Here is a 19826-nt window from a genome sequence, read left to right on the forward strand (position 1 = left end):
TGAAGCTGAGTCAGTGTGTGTTGGGGGCTCAGTGCACACCTGGGAGCTCTCAATGAATCCCCATGTGGAATATAAGCTGTATGTAAGGACAAGTAAGATAAATGTGCTAACTTGAAGCTTTTGTACGTATCATCAAAACTCAACAGAACTTAGACCCACTGAAGATGTTAAAGAGAAGGAGAATTTATCACAGATCTTGTTTAGAACTGCCAAGTGCATGGTAAGAAAAAACCGACTGGCCTTTAGTCTTAATTTCCTGATTGTTTTTTAATTGTCAGTATTAAATGGCCAAGCAGCCACTCCCACCTTGGTGTCATGATCACGGGCCAACCATACACCAGCTGCTCTGTCCAAGAAAGGACACTCACTGTGTCTACTCAACCCACCATTCACACCTCATCCTCTCATCCTAGCTTCCGCTCCCAACAAAACTTTTCTTACCGCTGTGTCCTCCACCTTGTCAAATCCAGCACGCATCTCACTGGGCTTTTCAGCATCATCCAACCAATTGACCATGTCGTCTTTCTGGAAACATTCTCTTGTACTTTTCTGCCCATGTGTCCAGTCACTCTTTCCCAGTCTCCCTTACTGGGTCACCTTCCTACGCACACGCACCCATTAAATGTCGGTGTCCTGAGGGCCTGGTCCAGCCCCTCTTCTCACCTGTTCTATGCTCACTGGAATCGAATTGACTCCCACGACACCAAAAACATGCTTTATCCGCAAGTCACCCTCTCTCAAGTTCTAAACTGCCTACTTTCCATCTCTGCTCAACATGTCACCGACAAACTAAATATACCCATAACCTAAGACACTCATTTATTCAATTGACCTTCAACAGATATGCGTGTGTATGCTCAGTCGTGTCCAACTCTTCGTGACCCCATGGACTGTGGCCCACCAGGCTCTTCTGTCTATGGAATTCTTCCAGAATACTGGAGAGGGTTGCCTTTCCTCCTCCAGGGGATCTTCTTGACCCAGGGATCGAACCCACATCTCCTGCATCTCCTGCACTGGCAGGAGGATTCTTTAGCACTGAGCCAACAGATACGTTAACTGTCAGTAAATGGACACCAGTCATAAACATCCCAGCTCTTTCTCCAGCATTCTCCCACCTTGGTAATCACATTACTGCCCACCCAGTTAAAGCTGGAAACCAGGGAATGACCCTTGATACCTCTCTCCCTCTTATCCTCTACATTAAATCAATCCCTCTGTCTCATTTACTCTTCCTTGAAAACATGTCCCAGGTCTCTGCACCTCTCTCCATCTCCACTGCCTGCTCCTGGTCCAAGCCGCCATCATTTCTTACCTGGACCACTGCAGTGGCCTTCCTTCTTCTCTTCAATCATGCTACTCATTCTCCATTCTGCAGCCAGAGAGGTATTTCTGGAGATGCTAATCTTACATGAAGTGCTCAGTCACTTCAGCCGTGTCTGGCCCTCAATGACCCCATGGACTGTAGCCCACCAAGCTCATCTGTCCATGGGATTTCCCTGGTCAGAACACTGGAGTGGATTGGCATTTTCTCCTCCAGGGGATCTTCCTGACCCAGGGATCGAACCTGCGTCTCCTGAGGCTCCTGCATTGGCAGGTGGATTCTTTACTATTGAGTCACTGGGGAAACCCAATCTTACATGAAATCCTCTGCTTAAAACCTTTCTCCAGGAATTTCCCTGGTGGTCTAGTGGTTGGAGCCCCATGCTCCCACTGTAGGGAGCATGGGTCCAATGGATCCCTAGTCAGGGAACTAAGATTCTGCAGGCTGCACGGTGCAGCCAACAGAACAAAACAAAACACCTTTCCCCACGTGATTTGCAAAGTCCAGCATGACCCAGCCCCATCTCTCCAGCCTCATTCCGCTGCTCTGCCGCCAGTCTGGAGATCCTGCTCCTCAATCGGCCGAGCAGCCTCTCAGCTCCAGGATGTCATGTGTGCACTACCCTTTCCTCTTGGCCTCCCTCGCTCTTCTCAGTCCATCGGTGCTCAGACTACCTGCCTCTTCCCCAGGGAATCCTGCCCTGCTCCCACCCTGAGGTCCACTAGCACATTGAGGGCAGTGAGTATCACCCCACTTGCTGCATATCTCTGGCCCCAGGAAGACACCCACAGCAAGGGCTGGCAGTGCCTCCTTCTTGTTGGAGGTAAAGAGGCTTAGTGACTTTGGCGTCAGTTACCTGTGTTGTCTGGGAACATATCTGGCGATGGGCAGTCTCTGTGGACAAACCATCAAGCAGAATGGAGAGGTGCCTTTCTGCAGGCTTGGCCCAACTTCCTAGAAGTCTCTGTGTAACCCTGAGGTAAGGTGTCCCAGGAAAACATGCCCCAAAGGCAGCGCTTTTCCCCCTAAAACTGCCCAGGGAGTCAAGTCAGCACTCTCCTCCCGCTTCCCTCTCCTCCTCACAACACCCCCTTCTGGGGTTTCCAAGGGCCTCACAGCCCTAGATCTGCACACTTCCTCCAAGATAAAATGTACCCACAACTTTTTTGTGCTTTGGAGTCAGACCAGAGTAAGCCTGAGGTGTGAAGTTTCATTACCCTCTGGGAACTGTTTACACCAGTAAGGACTGTGGGGACACAGGGCCTGGCCTGTCTCTGAGCATGAGGTAGGCAGGCGCAGGACCATTATTCCCGCATCAAATCCTTCTAAAGTTCCAGCAGGATTACTTGGAGGCAGCTTAAATGAGGATGCCGTGTTTTCTTCTTCCTCCTTTCTGCTCGCTTTGTTTACTTTAAGTTCTCACTGCCGTTCCGAAGGACTACACAGAACTTGCTTCTTGGGCCACTCGCAAGACACAGGTCAGAGCTCTCTTACAGAAAAATAAGTAAAGTCTTACAGGTTTTGATTAATACAATCTGTAAACTTCTACTGGTGTGTATGTACCTATCTGTCCTTCCCATCGTCTGTCCACCCATCCATCTTTCTATCCTACCTACCTACTTACTGATCTTTCTTTACAAGCCTCAAAGAGGGTATTTTTGTTTCATATCCTCATGGAACATTTATAAAAACTGATCAAGTAACTGGACAAAAAGAAACCACAACAGATTTTTTTAAATGTAGAAAACTTTAGGTTATATTTGCTGATTATAAACCAGTAAAATTCAAAATAGCTAATTTAAGGATACTTTTTTAATATTTAAAAATTAAAAACACATTCCTAGGTAGGTCTTAGATGAGAGAAGAAATCAAAAGCAAATTAAAAACTACACAGAAAGCAACTTAAGAACACCTAATATCAAAATTTATGGGATAAACAAAGCTGCATTTTGAAAAAAATTTATAACCCTGAAATGTCATCATTATTCAAGAAGATAGGTGAGAAAAAAAACAAAACTAAATGAAAAACCTATCTTAGCAAGCAAGAAAAGAACAGTAAAGATACATCAAAACAAGCCAGGTGGCAGGAACAAAAGATTAAAGGTATAATCAAAAGAATAATAAAAACAAAGTAGCAAAGAGAAACCAGTCCCGAATTCCTCTTTGAAAAGAACAGCAACTTCCTCAAAAACTTAGCTGTGAAAAAAAAAGTAAAAATATGCAAGATTAGGAATGAGAAAGGAGAAATGACCAGAGACAAGAGTTATTAAAATAATCTTTGGTGAATACATATAAATGTATGGCAACAAATGTGAAAAACATAAGAGAATTGGATGATTTTTAAATAAGCTACCAAAATTGACGTATGAAGCAACAGAAAACTTGAATATTCTAGTTGGCAGAGGGTACACACGTTGGTGGGGTGGGGAATGAAGATTAAAGGGAACCATTGAAAAAGCTTCTAGAGCCTGATGGGTTTGTGGCCTGGGGCTTTCCAGGTGGCGCAGGAACCACCTGGAAAGAACCCGCCTGCCAACACAGGAGCCCCAAGAGATATGGGTTTGATCCCTGGGTTGGGGAGATCCCCTGGAGAAGGAAATGGCAACCCACTCCAGTATTCTTGCCTGGAGAATCCCATGGACAGAGGACCCTGGCAGGCTACAGTCCACAGGGTCACAAAGAGTTGGACACTACTGACCACAGCACAGCACAAGGGTTTGCGGCCGACGTGCATCGAACCTTTGGAAAACTAGAACTGTATGTTCTATCATAATTTAAGTATTGCAAGCCACAGAAAATGGTGGAGAGTTCTTTTTGGAAGGCAGCACAATTTTAATTCTAAAATCTGATGAAGACGCTATGAAAAGAGAAACTTATAGACCCTCTTCTCACTATAAAGATGCAAAGATTCAAAATACTAGCAAAAAGAATCACGGAATGTACCAAAACAATAACATTATGACCAAATGGGGCTTATTCCAAGAGACTAAGGGTGGTATAATACCAGGAAATCGATCAACATATCCCATTTTTAAAAAATTAAAGGAGAAGAAACAATACTGTCATAATAATAGATGCTACGAAGGGACTTTTGCTATAATTCCACAGCCATTCCTAACTTAAATTCCTACAACAAATGAAAAGATGGTCAGGTTCACTGCTGGTAATTCACTAAAGAAAGAGATGTGACTGAGATGCCTTTCAGACTGGTTAACATTTCTGGCAGGAGTGCCAGGAGAGGGCACTTAGATGGGCCACAGCCCTCCACATCCCCAGCAACAAGTTTGGAAAGCGACCTTGTGTGTATCCATGGAGACCACTGGCTGCTGGGAATCTACTGCCCAGAAATAAAACTAGTGCATAAGCACCTACGTAGGAGGGTGACTCTCGCAGGCTGTTCTTATTGGGCTGTGTGGCCTGAGAATGCAGTGATTGCCCTCCAATATGGGAATCACTGAGTTCGCACACAACAGTCACACCAACAATTGTGCTACACTTAAGAGAACAGCAATATACCGACCTGAAGGTAACACTGAGAAGGTGTAGAAAAGTATACGATTTCAACTTCATGAAAACAAATGTTGGGAATGATATAGGACAGTATCTGCCTGCGTTCCATGTCTGTATCTAATCACATGAGCACAGTGAGAACACACATCCATGAGGTTATCCTCATATGCTATAACATAGATATGATATTATGTTTTTGTTTTGCATTTGTATGTTTGCAAACATTTAAAATCTGATGTTTAAAACTTTCCACAGCAGCAGGCTCCCTTCTTCCTCTTGCTGTTGTTTCAGTCCTCAGTTGTGTCTCTTTGCAGCCCCCTGGACTGTAGGCTGCCAGGTTCCTCTGCCCATGGGGTTCTCCAGGCAAGAATACTGGAGTGGGTTGCCACTTTCTTCTCCAGGGGAACTTCCCAGGCCAGGGATCGAACCCACGTCTCGCATTGGCAGGCGGTTTCTTCACACTGAGCCACCTGGGAAGCCTCTTCTTTTGGTGTCTACAATTGCTTCTAGGACCCACACACTCCCGGCTGCACGTCCATCTCTGGAAGGTGCTGCTCCACTCCATCTGCCTCAACTCTTAAGCTTCGGGGACCCCAGGACTCAGATCAGGATCTCTTTTCCTTGCCCCTCCCACCCTCTGCCCACTTCTTTGAAGATTCCATCCAGGCTCCACTGGTCACTTGCACGACGACGCTCAGTCTTGCGCTTTTGGCCTGCACTCATCTCTGGAACTCCAGACTCCATGCCTGCCCAGCTGCCTTCCTGACCTGTCCAGTAATACCAAGTAGGCACTGTGAAGTGAAGTGAAAGTTGCTCAGTTGTATCTGACTCTTTGTGACCCCATGGAGTACACAGTTCATGGACTTCTCCAGGCCAGAATACTGGAATGGGTAGCCTTTCCCTTCTCCAGGGGATCTTCCCAACCCAGGGATTGAACCTAGGTCTCCCACATTGCAGGTGGATTCTTAGTTGAGCCACAAGGAGAGTCCAAGAATACTGGAGTGGGTAGCCTATCCCTTCTCCAGTGGATCTTCCCAACCCAGGAATCGAACTGGGGTCTCCTGCATTGCAGGCAGATTCTTTACCAACTGAGCTATCAGGGAAGTCCAAGTAGGCACCATGAACGTGACTAAACTGCTTCCTCCTGCAGTCTCCTTCTAAGACATGACACCTTCCATCCTGCCAGGGCCTGGACTGGTTACCTCACAGAGGTGGGGAGAGCACGGTCAGCACGAAGCCTGGCCCGGGAGACAGGAAGTTAGGCAAAGGCCCGAGGTGCAGGGCTGCCTGGGAACCGCCTCCCTGGAGTGAGGGAGAGGCTGTGTGTGCTTGTGAACACCATCAGATGTTTGGCATTTGTCACCGGCAACCGTTCTAGAATCTACGGGACAGCAAGAAACCAGAAGGAAACAACATGTTTGGAAGTCAACAGAGCATTTTATTCCACAGGAAGAGAAAGAACGACTTGACATGAACAGATTCTAGAGTCACAACAGATTGGTGGCTGTGAGGGTGCTCACACAGCGGTGACCCAGAACTTTATTTCTGGAATTTTATAAGCAGCTGCTATGCTATTTTGAGGCACAGATGAGGCTTATAAACAAAGTGGCCCAGGAGTTGTCCGAACTCTGAGCTGCATCCTCACCACCGGGTGGGCGAGGCACTCAAACTGATGATAGGCCGCGTTTCCATTTCCGGGTTGGCGGTGAGCGGGCCCGGGTGCAGGAAGCACTGACCGGCTAGCCTTTCTGGTGGGCGAACAAAAGCAGCTCTGATCGGGCAGCGATGTAGCTGGATGTGCTGGGTCAGGGCATCAAGGGGACTTTGCTTTCTGCTGGCCTGGTTTCTCCTGATTCAATTTATTTTTCTTCCTGGGAGTGGAACTGGGTAGTTGAGGCAGCAAGAAAATCAGTAGAAAATTATTGTAACAAAGTCTTGGCCATCGCTGGCTAAACACTGATTTTAAAGGAAATGGGGCCTTTAGCAGCCATAGCCGGGCCTACTTCCTCTAAACCTTTGGATGTTTTCTGGGCAAACCAGGAAACTCTCCAGAGCCCCTGAAACCTTACCCCACGCCTGGCATGAGGGCTGAGAGGGCAGAGGGAGTTTGAGAAGCTAAATTGGCACCCACCAACCCCAACCTCACCCCATTTGGTCTTTGGACCCCATTTTAACATCTGCCTCTTCTAAGGCACAATGTCAGAGGAGGTTGTGCAATTAGGAGCTGAGCCACTGTTTCAAGGGTTGATGAGATTAGAAGGCGGCCGGGAGGAGGGCATCTGAGCACCCTCTTGGAATCTCTGGGAAGCACCGTTCCAGAGCGCAGCCCTCAACCAACTTCCCACTGGCAGAGGATGCTGGGTGCCACTGGGGCCCAAGGCAAATTTCCTTTATAATCCTAACACCAAGCTCATCAATCCAACAGAACTTCAAGTGACTTCATTCCAGAAAGTGACAGAAGGCTCACTGATGCAAACAATCAACCCTCTGAGAGTCTCATCCTTAGGAGGTCATGATCTCAGGCAGTGGGTGACTGGTGACAAAAACCACAAGCCACACTTGTGGGGTGCAGGGCAGGAGGCTGTTGAAGAGGACGAGAAACCTGCAGGAGGCGGCACCTGGTGCCAGAATGGCCGCCTGGCAAAACCAACCAACCCAACAACCAAAAACACACCTGCAAGAGCCAGGTTTCAACCCTGCTGTCCACGAAGACAGAGTTCAGTGAAGACCATACATAAATCCTGGCGCTCAAGACGAGCCTTGAAGACACTGCTTTGCCAAAGCACTTAGCACTGCATGAAAGCTCCCTCCTGTTTCTTTGAACACACACACACCACACACACACACACACACAGACACACCACACACACACACAGACACACCACACACACACAGACACACACCCACACCCCACACAACCACCCACACACACACCCACACACAGACACCCACACCCACAGACACACACACCCCCACACCCACACCACACACACACACCCACACACAGACACCCACACCCACAGACACACACACCCACAGACACACACACACACCACACACACACAGACACACACACCCCCCAAGGAGGGGGAAGAAAGACAGATTAGCTTCATTTGTGCCTTGGAAGGATCTGGGTCATGAGTGATAAACCCCTAAACCTTCCACACATCCACTGATCCCCTGGGTCCTTTTAGATCTCAGCTATGTTAGACATGGTGGTAGAGACTGAGTAGATTTATTAAAATAAAAATTTTAAAAATCACAAGTCTAGTCGTTCATTCCAGAGTGAGGCCTACCCCTCCCCAACTTGGTTATTCCATACAGAAAAGAGAAAACCCTGCAAACAAGACCCAGGGAGAAGAGGGCACTCACTCCAAGGCCTTGCCACTGTTTGGAATTTAAAACCAAGGGCAAGAGTTATTTTGGCCAAATCTTGGCCTCAAACTCACAAAAACAGCTTTTTAATACTCAGATTTCATTCCCTTTTCTGATTCTCTCCTTCTCCCTTCTCATCTCAGTGTTACTGTCACCAGGTCCCCAGGGCTGCAGAGCTGGGAGTCTGCCTGCAGCTTTATTAGGAAGAAGAGAGTCCCATGTCCTTCCCCTCTGACTGCTGCTCAGGAGGGAGGACATTCTTACTGTGGGTTTTGCTACGTTTCTGGACTTTTGATTTGTTACCCAGTTCTGTGGGGTTTTTTTTCCCTTCTAAGTTATCAGAGTCTACCAATGTTTCAGACTGGCCTTTATGATAATAACCCAAGAAAAACTTGTAATGCTGGTGTGTGTGCTTGTGTGCTAACAGCACACACCTCGAAGTCTGGCAAGACCAGTCAGGAGAGAGCCAGAGATTTAGGCAGATAAAAAATAATCTGTGACACTCTAAGAACCATCTCTAAACTGGGGGAGAAATCAATAAAAGATGCATCTGAGTCAAGGGCCAGCTCTAGATCTGGACACTTTGATTCGCTGCTGCTGCCTGGACGAGTGCAGGTGTCAAAGGTGTCACTCTTGATGTACCCGTCACCTCACCTCAGCCCACCCAACTGTGAATACCCTCGTTTCCCAGACTAAGACATAATATTCTGCAACTTGCAAGAATCCCTCTTCACGGACAGTACCCTGAATTAGACATGTAGAATTAGTGCAATAGAAGATCCAATATAATTTTATATTACTTTACAGTTAACAATCCTTTACACACATCATAGTCCCTGTTCAGAAACGCTTCTATATATTTACAAACACACAGCTGTGTATATATCAATATATACATGTTAACAAAATACAGGGCAATCTAAAAATTAGATTGATCTTGGTACGCTTTCTTTTTTTTTTTCAAACGTTATTCAACCGATGTCTTTTAAAAATTACCTCCCCATAATCTAAAGCAATTCCTTGCCCCACAAATGAACACAGTTCCATCTGTACCCCCCTCATCAGTATTTACTTCCCCTCTTGATATCATCCCCCAAACCTTATTCTGGTTTCCTCAAATTTAAGCCAAGCCCATGGGCCTCTCTCCTCCTGATTGGTTTGGGGTCTGTCTTTGGGAATGTCCCTCCGGCAGCTGGGGTTTCTCAGGAGTCCAGCTCCAACTGCTCTTGATTTTCATTGAGTCTTAACATCAGTTGCTGTTCATAGTAAAGGCTCTTTGCATAGTTTATTTCTTGTGATAACTTGATAGCAAGGACCTCTGATTTCACATGGACCTGAGGAAAAGGACAGAATGAATAACTTGCCCCCACAGTGGGAAACCAAACAGAAGCGCAGGACGCGAGCCACTGAAATCAGCCCAGGCAGCAGCTCCCAGCCTGACTGTGGATCTGAACAGCATGGGTGTACTTCTAAGAAATAGATCCCCGGGGCCCTACTCCTAGTTAATGCCGACTTGAGGTCTGGGGTGGGCCCCGGGGTGACTGTGCATCTGACCCACAATCCTCCAACATTTGGGACTCCTTGTAACTGAGAAACCACTGTGCTCTGAGGTGTGAGGATCAGCTGAGGTGAGAGCAAGTGAGAACAAAGACTTGGGACTCAAATCTAAAGTCTGCTGATGTTCAAAGCACACAAACGCCTTGAGGCCTTTCTTATGGAGCAAGCTTGCTTGCCTTGAAAGGGTGAAGGGGCAGCTGGGCAAGGCTCCCCACCTCCAAAAGGAACTAGTGGAAATACTCAGGCTTTTGGGTGTTAACTCAGTTAATCTACCGGTCCTAACCTAAGCCAATGACCCCAGGGGAGCCCACACAAGCCAAACCAAACCCAAGCACATTCCTGGGCAGGGAGAAGGTCAAGGGAGAGAGGCCCAATCAGGCTGGTTGCGGTTTCTGATCTGCAGAAAGACTGAGATAAGCAGGGCCATTCTGAATGGTATGTCATTCTTGAATGCAGGCTTGAAAATCCTAGCATTCCAGGTGAAAGATGAGCAGAGCTAACACCTAGGGTTCCTGAAAAGACTCCAAGTGAGAACATGGTCAGAGATGGGGTCCCCTCAAGTGGGCTTCTGCCGAGCTCTGAGCAGAAGCAGTGACCTGGTCCAGGCCACCAGCTCTGGTGCTTTGCAGGCACATGGCTTTGAATCCCAGCTCCTTCTGGTGTTGGCCAGATAACCCTGAGCAAGCCACCTGTCATCACCAAGCCTCCTTACCAGTCAAGCGGGGAAAATAACAGTACAACATTAAATAATCTATAAGAATCCAGCCTGGCACTCAGAATCCAGTCTGACACATAGTAAGCCATTAGTGAGTGTTGGTTATTAACAGGTTATTAACTGCTATAACAATATCTTGTAGCCTTTGGAGGCAAAGTGTAAATTTTGTCTATAAATATTTATTGAGCTTTTACCCTGGGTAGGGACCTATGCTACATATTGCTTCTTGGTGCAGGAAAAAAGTTAGCTTCCAATTATTCTAGAGGGGAAATTAGGAAGAAGCCAGCATGTGCTCTGACCTCTTAGATCCGATGCACTGAAGGGCCCATTTTAGGAATAAAACAGCCGCATGCATCATATCAGCTGGTCCTCACAGCTGCTCAGAGGCAGGAATCCTACCTGCACTGTAAGGAGGGGAAACCAGGGCTCAAGTGTTGAGCAGCCTGTCTAGGGTCAGCAGCGGTGAAGCTGGGAGGGCAGCACCAACCCATCCACCACACTGAGCACCTTCTGTCTGTGGGATTAAGAAGCAGGACCCCTGGGGTTCACAGCAGCCAGGCCTAAGCCTCATATGCTGCAACGCCTTTCCACTGAGAAGCATCAGCAGGGCAGTGGCGGGCCTGGGAGACGGGTCAGGTGTGCACTCACCATGGGCTTCTGGTGAGAAGGGCCCGGGATGGACACGCCGCTGCTCGTGTTCACAGCCTTCTTGGTGACCTGCACGTACACTTTCCCGTGGTCTTTGGAGACGAGGCAGTGGTAGAGATCATCATATTTGACCTCCAGGAAAATGGCCTCTCGGTCGACATAGTCCCCGCTTCTCAGGAAGTAGACGGCTTTGGAGGAGATGAGCACACAGTAGCTGTCGATGTTCTCCACGGCGATGAAGCTGTGGAGGGAGAGGGGGAGTGAGGAGGGCACGTAGGACTTCGGGGCTGCTGCTCAAGGCAGGGCTGAGGCTCCATGTGGGCCCTGGTTTCTGGGGACCAACCTTACAGCCAGGCTCCCTCGCTCACTGCCCCACGGGCGGGTGGCTCACCCACTCTGAGCCCCTGTTTCCTTGTCCGTCAGTTAGGAATAAAAGTGGCATTGGCCTCTCAGGGCTGCTGCGAGGCTGGCATGCATAGCACAGGGGGACTTGATAAATAGGACCGACCGTTATCAATGAGAGAAAACAGTTTTATGGCCTTTTCATAGGAGGAGGCTTAGAGGAAACCGTAACAGTGCTTTGTTGGGCAAAAGAGAGGAAGAAAACACAATGCTTTGAAAGGTCCATTGATGAAGTAGCAGCTGAGAAGCTTCGCTGTGAAGGAAGGGTGGGGGAGGGGCAGGGGGTGATGGAGGTGGAAGTGGGGAGCGGGATTAAATGGGTCACCTAACTGGACGTGTGAGAGGATGCCATGCCTTCTCTATCGGCACATCTACGTCTACTTCTTTTTTGTCATGGTTTTAATAAGAGGTCACCCGGTCTCAGCTCAACACCTTGAGGGACAGGGGACTGACTGGTGAAGCCACTGCCGCGTTCTCAGAGCTCCACGAGTTGTTAGGAAGTGTGCATTCTCAGGGAAAGCTATAATCCTGATTTTCATAACTCTCAGTCATCAATTCTAGAGGCTTCGGGGCCACTCAGGAAAAAAATAAAAGAAATCTCTTCTTCCCCAGAGCCACGGATTTAAAGTGGGAATTTATGCGCGTCAAAGCTCTCAGTTGGGCTACAATGAAGAGCAGTGACCCTTGGAAAAGGCTGTGACAGCCCTCCCAGGCCTGGCTGCCTCCGCCGCCTCTTGTGACAGCCTTCCACAATGGAGCAGCCACTTCGGGGGACAGGGAAAGACGGCAGGAATACTAAGAGCTGACGACAGGCTGGCTGTCAGGCCCTGGCCCCCTGGGACCCGATGTCCTGAGAGGAATCGCCACATCGCAGTTGCTCGGAGCCACAGCTCCCCTGGAATGACTCGGGACTGGGTCCCAGGATGGCTTTGTTCTGGGGTCAGCGGTCGCCAAACTCTGATGGGACAGAGCAGGCCTGCCCGCAGCTGGACAGGCTGGTTCTCTCTCCATCCCTCTCTCCATCCCAAGTTGGCTCTAGGCCCCCGCTCACCTCTGGGCTCAGAGAGCCCCCGACTCTGAACACACCTCATCCCTCATCCCTTCTACCTCCTCCTCAAGTCTGAGGATTCACGAGTTCTAACTTCTCTCTGAAGCTTCCCCAGAAACGCTCAACCCCACCCCCACTTTTGAATGCTTCCTTGCTTACCTTCAAGAGCACTGCTAAGCACTGGTTTGTTCTCATTGTGTGTCCTGGATAAGTATTCAGCTCTCTGGCTAAGCTGATGTACTCTTAAAGTCCACCCCCCAACCCCCGCCCATGTCTCCCTGAGCACCCACCACTGAGTCGGCCACCCCCTTAGCACTCACTAAAATTCTGCCTGGTTCCAGCTGCCATTTTAATTATAGCCTCACATGACAAAAAAATTGGGGTTTATTGTTCTATTCTGACTGGTTGGCAATGCCAAGAATGTAGACTTGTAAAGTCTGAATGCCAAAAGGAGAAATACCCAGCAGCTTTTGGTGTTCAGGCCACTCAGCAGAGAATTTCCCACATCCCAGCTCGGATGGTGTCCAGGGGGCAGCAGCACTACTTAAAGAGGCCGAGTGAAATCTCAGAGAGCTGGTCCAGGGGGAGACAAGGTGAGAGAAAGAGACAGACAGAGATGAGGAAGGCTTCCTGACACAGAAAGGAAGGACTGGGGCCGGCTAGAACTTGCCGGGAAACTAGCGTAAAAACCGAAAATGGCCCAGGGCTTCTGAGCACAGGTGGGCCGGGCACGTGGTGACTGAGGCTGTAACAGGTTCTCAGGGGAGCTCCCCAGAGCCAGCCACCATGATTAGGGCGAGGGCAGGATGGGCATTAAAAATCCAGTTGAGGACTGTTCTCTTTCCTTGGGTCCAGCATAGGAGGCAGAGCTTCTGTCCCACTGTCCGCGCCTCCCCTCTCCCATTTGGTGCCTGCTGATGCTGACATTTACGCACAGCCTCTAAGAGGGCTGAGGTCTTTCCATCGGGGCAGCGGCTCTGATACCCCTCACCTGGGTGGCTGACATTATTAGAGCCCTTTCTATAGTGGGCCTCTTTAAAACAGACTCCCTTCTAAGAGGTCACAGATGGTGCAAGTCTTCTGTCCAGCCAGCATGACTTCTGGGTGGAAGGGAGGAGGAAGGGTGGCTCTGAGTTGGGATGCCTGACTCAGAGCCACCCCACTCGGCAGAGGGGACACATGCTGAGCGGGCAGGGAGACCCACTGGGTGGGGCAGCTCCAGCAGGGCCAGCTGCTGTCTTTGTGGCTCAGTTTCTTCATCTGAGAGAGATGATGCTACCCGCCAGCTTCCACCACAAAGTCAGTAAATCCATGGCCATAATTCAACATCAAAAGAGTTCATGTCCATTAGAGAAATGTGAGGGGAGGGGAATGGTTTGTAAATCCACACATATCTCTCTTCTGTGAGCCCAGGAGCCCATTCATACCCTGAAGTTAATACAGACAGTAAGTTCTGGACATTTACATGACATGTTCTAGTCGTTTCAAACCAAAAGCAGATTGGAGCCAAGGGTATAACTGAGAAGAGGGGAGAGGGAGACAGTGGGGACTCAGCTGGAGCGCCAGGGTCACAGCCCTCAGTCTGAGCAAGAACCTGGACACTGACTTAGCCAACAGCCACCTCTCCCTCCATTTTCCTCTCAACGCTTCCCTGGAACTTTCACAACCAACGACTAACGCTTTGGGTTTCATCATAATAGCATACATTAAAACACACACAAAATCTAGAAACCACAACAAAGAACAATTAAAACTGAGCTCCAGATTATGGGTCCCCTCCTGTAAGGGAGACCAACCCCAAATTTGTCACGGAGAGAGAGGAACCAAAACTCAATGGGCCAAGAGAAGCTGAACCCATGAGTGCTCCCAGCACTTCTCATCCCATTCGCCGCCTGTCACTTCGTTGTCACAGCATGGCATGCCCCTCCCTGCCTGGCTGTCCCCTGCAGAAGGCCTGCACTCCTTCCTTTTGTGTCACTTGAGAGGCGAAGGCCTCACACAAGCCAAGTGTAGACCACCCACACTCTCCTCACATCACGTAGGCTGCTCTTGGCCCACGAATGGATGACCATTACAAACCATTGTGGGATGACGTGGGAAGGAAAGCCATGTGGCCTCAGGTGGACCCTGAGTGTGTCCTTCTACCCGCTGACCTGTTATTAACTCAGAAGGAGGGAGGGTGAAAAACTGTGACCAGAGACACACAGCCTCTGGGTAAGCCGCACCCTTCAAATACGGAGAACCAGAGAAGACATCTGGTGCTCTGTGGACACTAGGAATGATTCTATGAAAAAAAAAAATCAGGATCTTTAGACTTTGGTTAAAAGTTTCACTTATAACTCTCCCTAAAGGAGAGAAAGAGGATGTTTTTACCTTGGGACCAACTTCAGAAAGTTTCTTCTCAGAGAAAGGAAGGCTATGACATGTGGCTTACACCACTCTCCAAGACGACGGGTTCTAATAGTGGGCGAGCCTGGCAAGGTTCAACGCTGCAGAAGCAGCTCCACTACGATGAACAGTATCCCAGACCACAAACACCAAAGTCGCTGTCCACAACGGCTTCAGCCCTCTCGCTCTGTGGCAGGTAGTGATGTCGTTTCCAAGTACGACGGCCAGTGTTCCATAGGGACCGGCCGATCCTCGGTGACAGCTGGCTCTGTCTGTCACCAGCCACAAGGCTTGGCTCAGAGCTGTCTGCTGTCATGTGTAGAGTGAGGATCACCATATCTCCTCTGAGGGGCCACCGTGATGACTAGAACCAATCTACATGCCCAACCACGGTGGCTGTTGTTATTTCTTTCTTCCGTTGACAACAGATGCCAAGTTATCCCAATTCTGTGGAGAAGGTCTCCTTGTGAGTCTACAAGTCCTCACTTCGGCAGGTTGGAGAAATGTGTGTCCCTCTAAGAGGCCACGGGAAAGAGGTTCACGACCAACTGATTGCTCCTTAGAGGGAGAGAAATTTGCCAGTTGATTCAATTACCTTTTTCAACTGATTTTCTTTTTTTTCCCACTCTCTTGGGGTTTTGTTTTTGTTTTATCAACTCTATTAATATTTATATATCTGTATATTCCACACTTTATGGTCATTTCACAATCAGAAGAGTTGGGAGCTGTCTTATTCCAGGAGTGTCAATGATTATTGACAGATTATTTCCTGGTTTAGAAAATGCAAGCAATGAATTCTATCCTACTCCTCAAAATGTCTGATCTTTTTATTTTTGCTTTGAGATTGCATATATTACTTTACAGTTTTTATTTACAATTATATGCTAAATTAAATTATACTGTTATAATAATTATACTATTTATAAGAATAAACAGTATAACCTGTGCTCAGATAAAAAAAGTTCTACCTTCTATTTCTATATGCAGTTTCTTAAGAAGGGTATATATATCAAATATCACAGCATGCATACAAAGGGGGCAAGAAAGAATTTTATTCTTGATTTTTTCTGTACTCTTTGAATTTCCTAATAACTGCGTACATGAGTTTATTTCATCAAAAAGAGAAAGGATTAATTTGGCCAGTGGGTTTATAGGCTATTTTTGTTTTCCTTTTTATACTTTCTTGAATTAAAAGAAAAAAAAGATCTCAATAAAGATTAAAAAAAAAAGAGGAGGAGCAGACAAACAGAATTGAGTGCACAACCCAAAGGGACAAGGGTATAGCCTGACTCGACTCAGATCAAGTGGCCCAGCGACACAGGGGGAGCCTTCAAGATGCTGCCTAGACTCAAGGGGCCTCCTGTGCGTGACTTTCAAGTTTCCCCCAAAGACAAGCACCACCTTCAAGGTCACATACAGGAACCCTGTCATTTGGAGTCACTTCCCAGGTCCAGCTGCCCCTTGAGGATGCTTAGTTGTTGCTATTAATTCATTCCTTTTCCTCTTCTCTGTAAATAAACCCATGTATTTCTCTAAAGGATAAGGACTCTTTTTGTTAGCACAATCACAATACTAAAAAATAAAGAATAATTTTGAATAATTAAAAATGTCAAACATCTAGAAAGGCTCCTAATTTCTAATTAGAATAGGAGCTCTTAACATTTATGGAACACACGTGTTGTGTTGTGCTGTGCTCAATCATGTCTAGCTCTTTGCGACCCCACAGACTGCAAGCCCACCAGGCTCCTCTGTCCATGCATGGGTTCTTCCAGGCAAGAATAATTGGAGTGGGTTGCCATTTCCTTCTCCAGGGGATCCTCCCGACCCAGGGAGGGAACCTGTGTCTCCTGCATTGGCAGGCGGATTCTTTACCTCTGCACAACCTACAGACACTCAAATAATTAATAATTTTGAATAATTAAAAATTTCAAACATCTAGAAAGGCTCCTAATCAGAACAGGAGTTCTTAACATTTTTGGATCATGGACCCTCCTCTCCTTGTTGGCATTGTGGGGAGACCCACAATTCCTTTCTAAGGATAATGTTGATTTTAAACACATAAAATAAAATGCTTAGGATTACAAAGGAAATCAAATATATTTAAGTATATCTATCAAAATATTAAAACTGAGATAGAGAACTTAAAATCTTCTTTCTTTAAAGCACTGAATAATATCTTTAAAAAAAAACCTCACAAACATTATTTCCTAAAACTACATTTAAAAAAATACAATCAAGTTGTCAAATAAACTCAAGAAAACAGCATGTGAGGACAGCTACTCAGTTTTTGGAAAAGGTAAAGAACTACCCTAGTGCTTACATTGCTAGTATGTAATCTGGTCTGTGATGGTGTATTGGAAATAGGTACTTTTTTCTTCTTCTTTTAATGAAAATGAGGTGTCTGGCTACATACTAGACACCAGTTACAGAGAAAAATTAATGTAATCTGATAGAACAAATTTCCCTTTACCATCATTTTTACCCAGAATACTATTTAAGAACCAAAATTAAGAAAAATGGAAACTGATGGCAATTTTGCAACATATCAGAGTTAATACTGGATTCATTAGAAACCCAAGCCTTTACAGTGTGCCAGACCTTAAATCATATGTCAGCAACTATCCTTTTAATACTAATTAATTGAATAAAATAAAAAATTAAATGCAACTTGATCTGGGAGAACAAAGTTGAAGTAACCACAGCACTGTGGACTCTATGGGGTTTTCACGGCATCGGGAAGTAATTACACAATATTTTCCAGAAGTGAAACAGTGAGTCTAACTGGAAAAAAATGTGGAAACATTTAGTTAGAACAGTAGAGCAAGGTATTAAAGATCCTTTTAAGGGGTTAACTCTGGAGGAAAATATGCAAATAATTAGGTCTTTAAGCATGTTTTTAATTAGGATTCTAGGATAAAAGTCAGAGGTATATTATGGCGCTCCTGTGCTTTTCTTGAAAACCCCTTTCTTGCAAAGTGATGCCTCCGTGAAGACCCAGCCTGACCACTGAGGACACTTCAGAGAAATATGTGCCAGGTTTCCCGATGACTTCTGCCTTGTACACTGCGGAAGACTACAGTCACGTGGCTCCTCCAGCGTACATGGGCAAGATTTAACACAAACTGGGGTAGCAACACATGGTTTTCATCTTAAGAGTCAGAAGTCATTCATGCCAACATCTTCTCTGAGTTCTTATGAATTCCAAGAGTTTCATGAAATCTGTTTTACTGACTTCATTTTGATTCTGGCTTCCAGTTTTCCATGGCTCTGTGCTCAATGCTTGTTTCACTGGGAGCAATCCTATGTTAGCCATGCTACACAATTTCTCCTTATGTTTCTGGCATATATCATTGTATTGAAAATGAATTTCATGAGGACCAGACTTGGTTTGACTTAAGGAAGGGTGAGCGAATGTGAAAGTTGCTCAGTCGTGTCTGACTCTTTGTGATCCCATGGACTATACAGTCCATGGAATTTTCTAGACCAGAGTATTGGAGTGGGTAGACTTTCCCTTCTCCAGAGGACCTTCCCAACCCAGGGATCGAACCCAGGTCTCCCACATTGCAGGTGGATTCTTTGCCAGTAGAGCCACAAGGGAAGCCCAAAAATATTGGAATGGGTGGCCTATCCCTTCTCCAGCGGATCTTCCTGACCCAGGAATTGAACCAGGGTCTCCTGCATTGTAGGCAGATTCTTTATCAACTGAGCTATCAGGGAAGCCTGAGGAAGGGTGAGTGGGAGATAAAATTAAAAGCACAATGTACAATAACCATCCAACTCTCATTCATTCAGCAAATATCTGTTGAGTGCCTAATATGTGCCATCTACTGTTCCACGTACTGAGGATTCTTCAGTGAATGGATCAGATAGAAAATGAGGCCCTCATGGGGCCACCATGCTAGCAGACTCTGCACCATGTCTCACTAGACCTGAGGAATGACTCTCTGAGCCTCCAATCCAAAGGTCAAAAGTTCCATCAGCAAAGTGTAAAAAGGGCAGGGACAGCACCAGATCTTCACCCAAGGAGGGCAGGAATATAAAGTCATTTCTGGAGTGAAACGTGGGGGATTGTGGCTATTGGCATGATGGCCAGAGCTGAGGCTCGACTGAAAGAGTAGAGAGACATATGCTATGGACAGAATTATGTCCCCACCAAGTTCCCATGTTGACGACCTCACCCCAGTGTGACTGACTGTATGGAGCATGGGAGGAATGAAGGTTAAATGAGGTCATAAGGCCCAGCAATTCCACTGCTGGGCATACACCCCAAGGAAACCACAACTGAAAGAGACACATGTACCCCAACGTTCATAGTAGCACTATTTACAATAGCCGGGACATGGAAGCAACCTAGATGTTCATCAGTAGATGAATGGATAAGGAAGTTATGGCACATATACACAATGGAATATTACTCAGTTATAAAAAGGAACACATTTGAGTCAGTTCTAATGAGGCGGATAAAAATGGAGCTTATTATACAGTGAAGTAAGTCAAAAAGAGAAAGACAAATACTGTATATTAATGCATATGCATGGAATTTAAAAAGATGGTAATGACGATTCTACATGCAGGGCAACAAGGAGACACAGATGTAAAGAACAGACTTTGGGACTCAGTGGAAGAAGGCGAGGGTGGGATGATTTGAGAGAATAGCACTGAAACATGTACATTACCATATGTAAAACAGGTGACCAGTGTGAGTTCAATGCATGAAGCAGGGCACCCAAAGCCGGTGCTCTGGGACAACCCAGAGGGATGGGGGGGGAGGGTGATGGAAGGGGGTTTCAGGATGGGGGTGACGCATGTATACTGGTGGCTGATTCATATTAATGTATGGCAGAAACCATCACAATACTGTA

The 19826-nt window shown here is 46.8% G+C and overlaps 1 protein-coding gene and 1 non-coding gene across 5 annotated transcripts in view; both read right to left on the reverse strand.

Annotated features, from left to right (window-relative positions):
* Positions 1-8047: 8047 nt before the first annotated feature.
* The window catches only part of VPS13D (vacuolar protein sorting 13 homolog D), a 265619-nt gene continuing 253840 nt past the window's right edge, over positions 8048-19826 (reverse strand). For all 4 annotated transcript variants that reach the window (XM_061160354.1, XM_061160355.1, XM_061160353.1 and 1 more), the window contains 2 exons: positions 11127-11367; positions 8048-9540 (listed from right to left, as the gene is read on the reverse strand). In XM_061160354.1, coding sequence (XP_061016337.1) covers positions 9409-9540; positions 11127-11367 — 373 coding nt within the window. In that variant the 3' untranslated portion in view covers positions 8048-9408. The remainder of the gene's footprint in view (positions 9541-11126; positions 11368-19826) is intronic.
* On the reverse strand, positions 10840-10983 carry LOC133069756 (small nucleolar RNA ACA59). Its single transcript, XR_009695978.1, has one exon. It is a non-coding gene; the product is annotated as a small nucleolar RNA ACA59 (small nucleolar RNA).

Source organism: Dama dama, chromosome 14, assembly GCF_033118175.1.
Source record: "Dama dama isolate Ldn47 chromosome 14, ASM3311817v1, whole genome shotgun sequence".
Classification (NCBI taxonomy): Eukaryota; Metazoa; Chordata; class Mammalia; order Artiodactyla; family Cervidae; genus Dama; species Dama dama.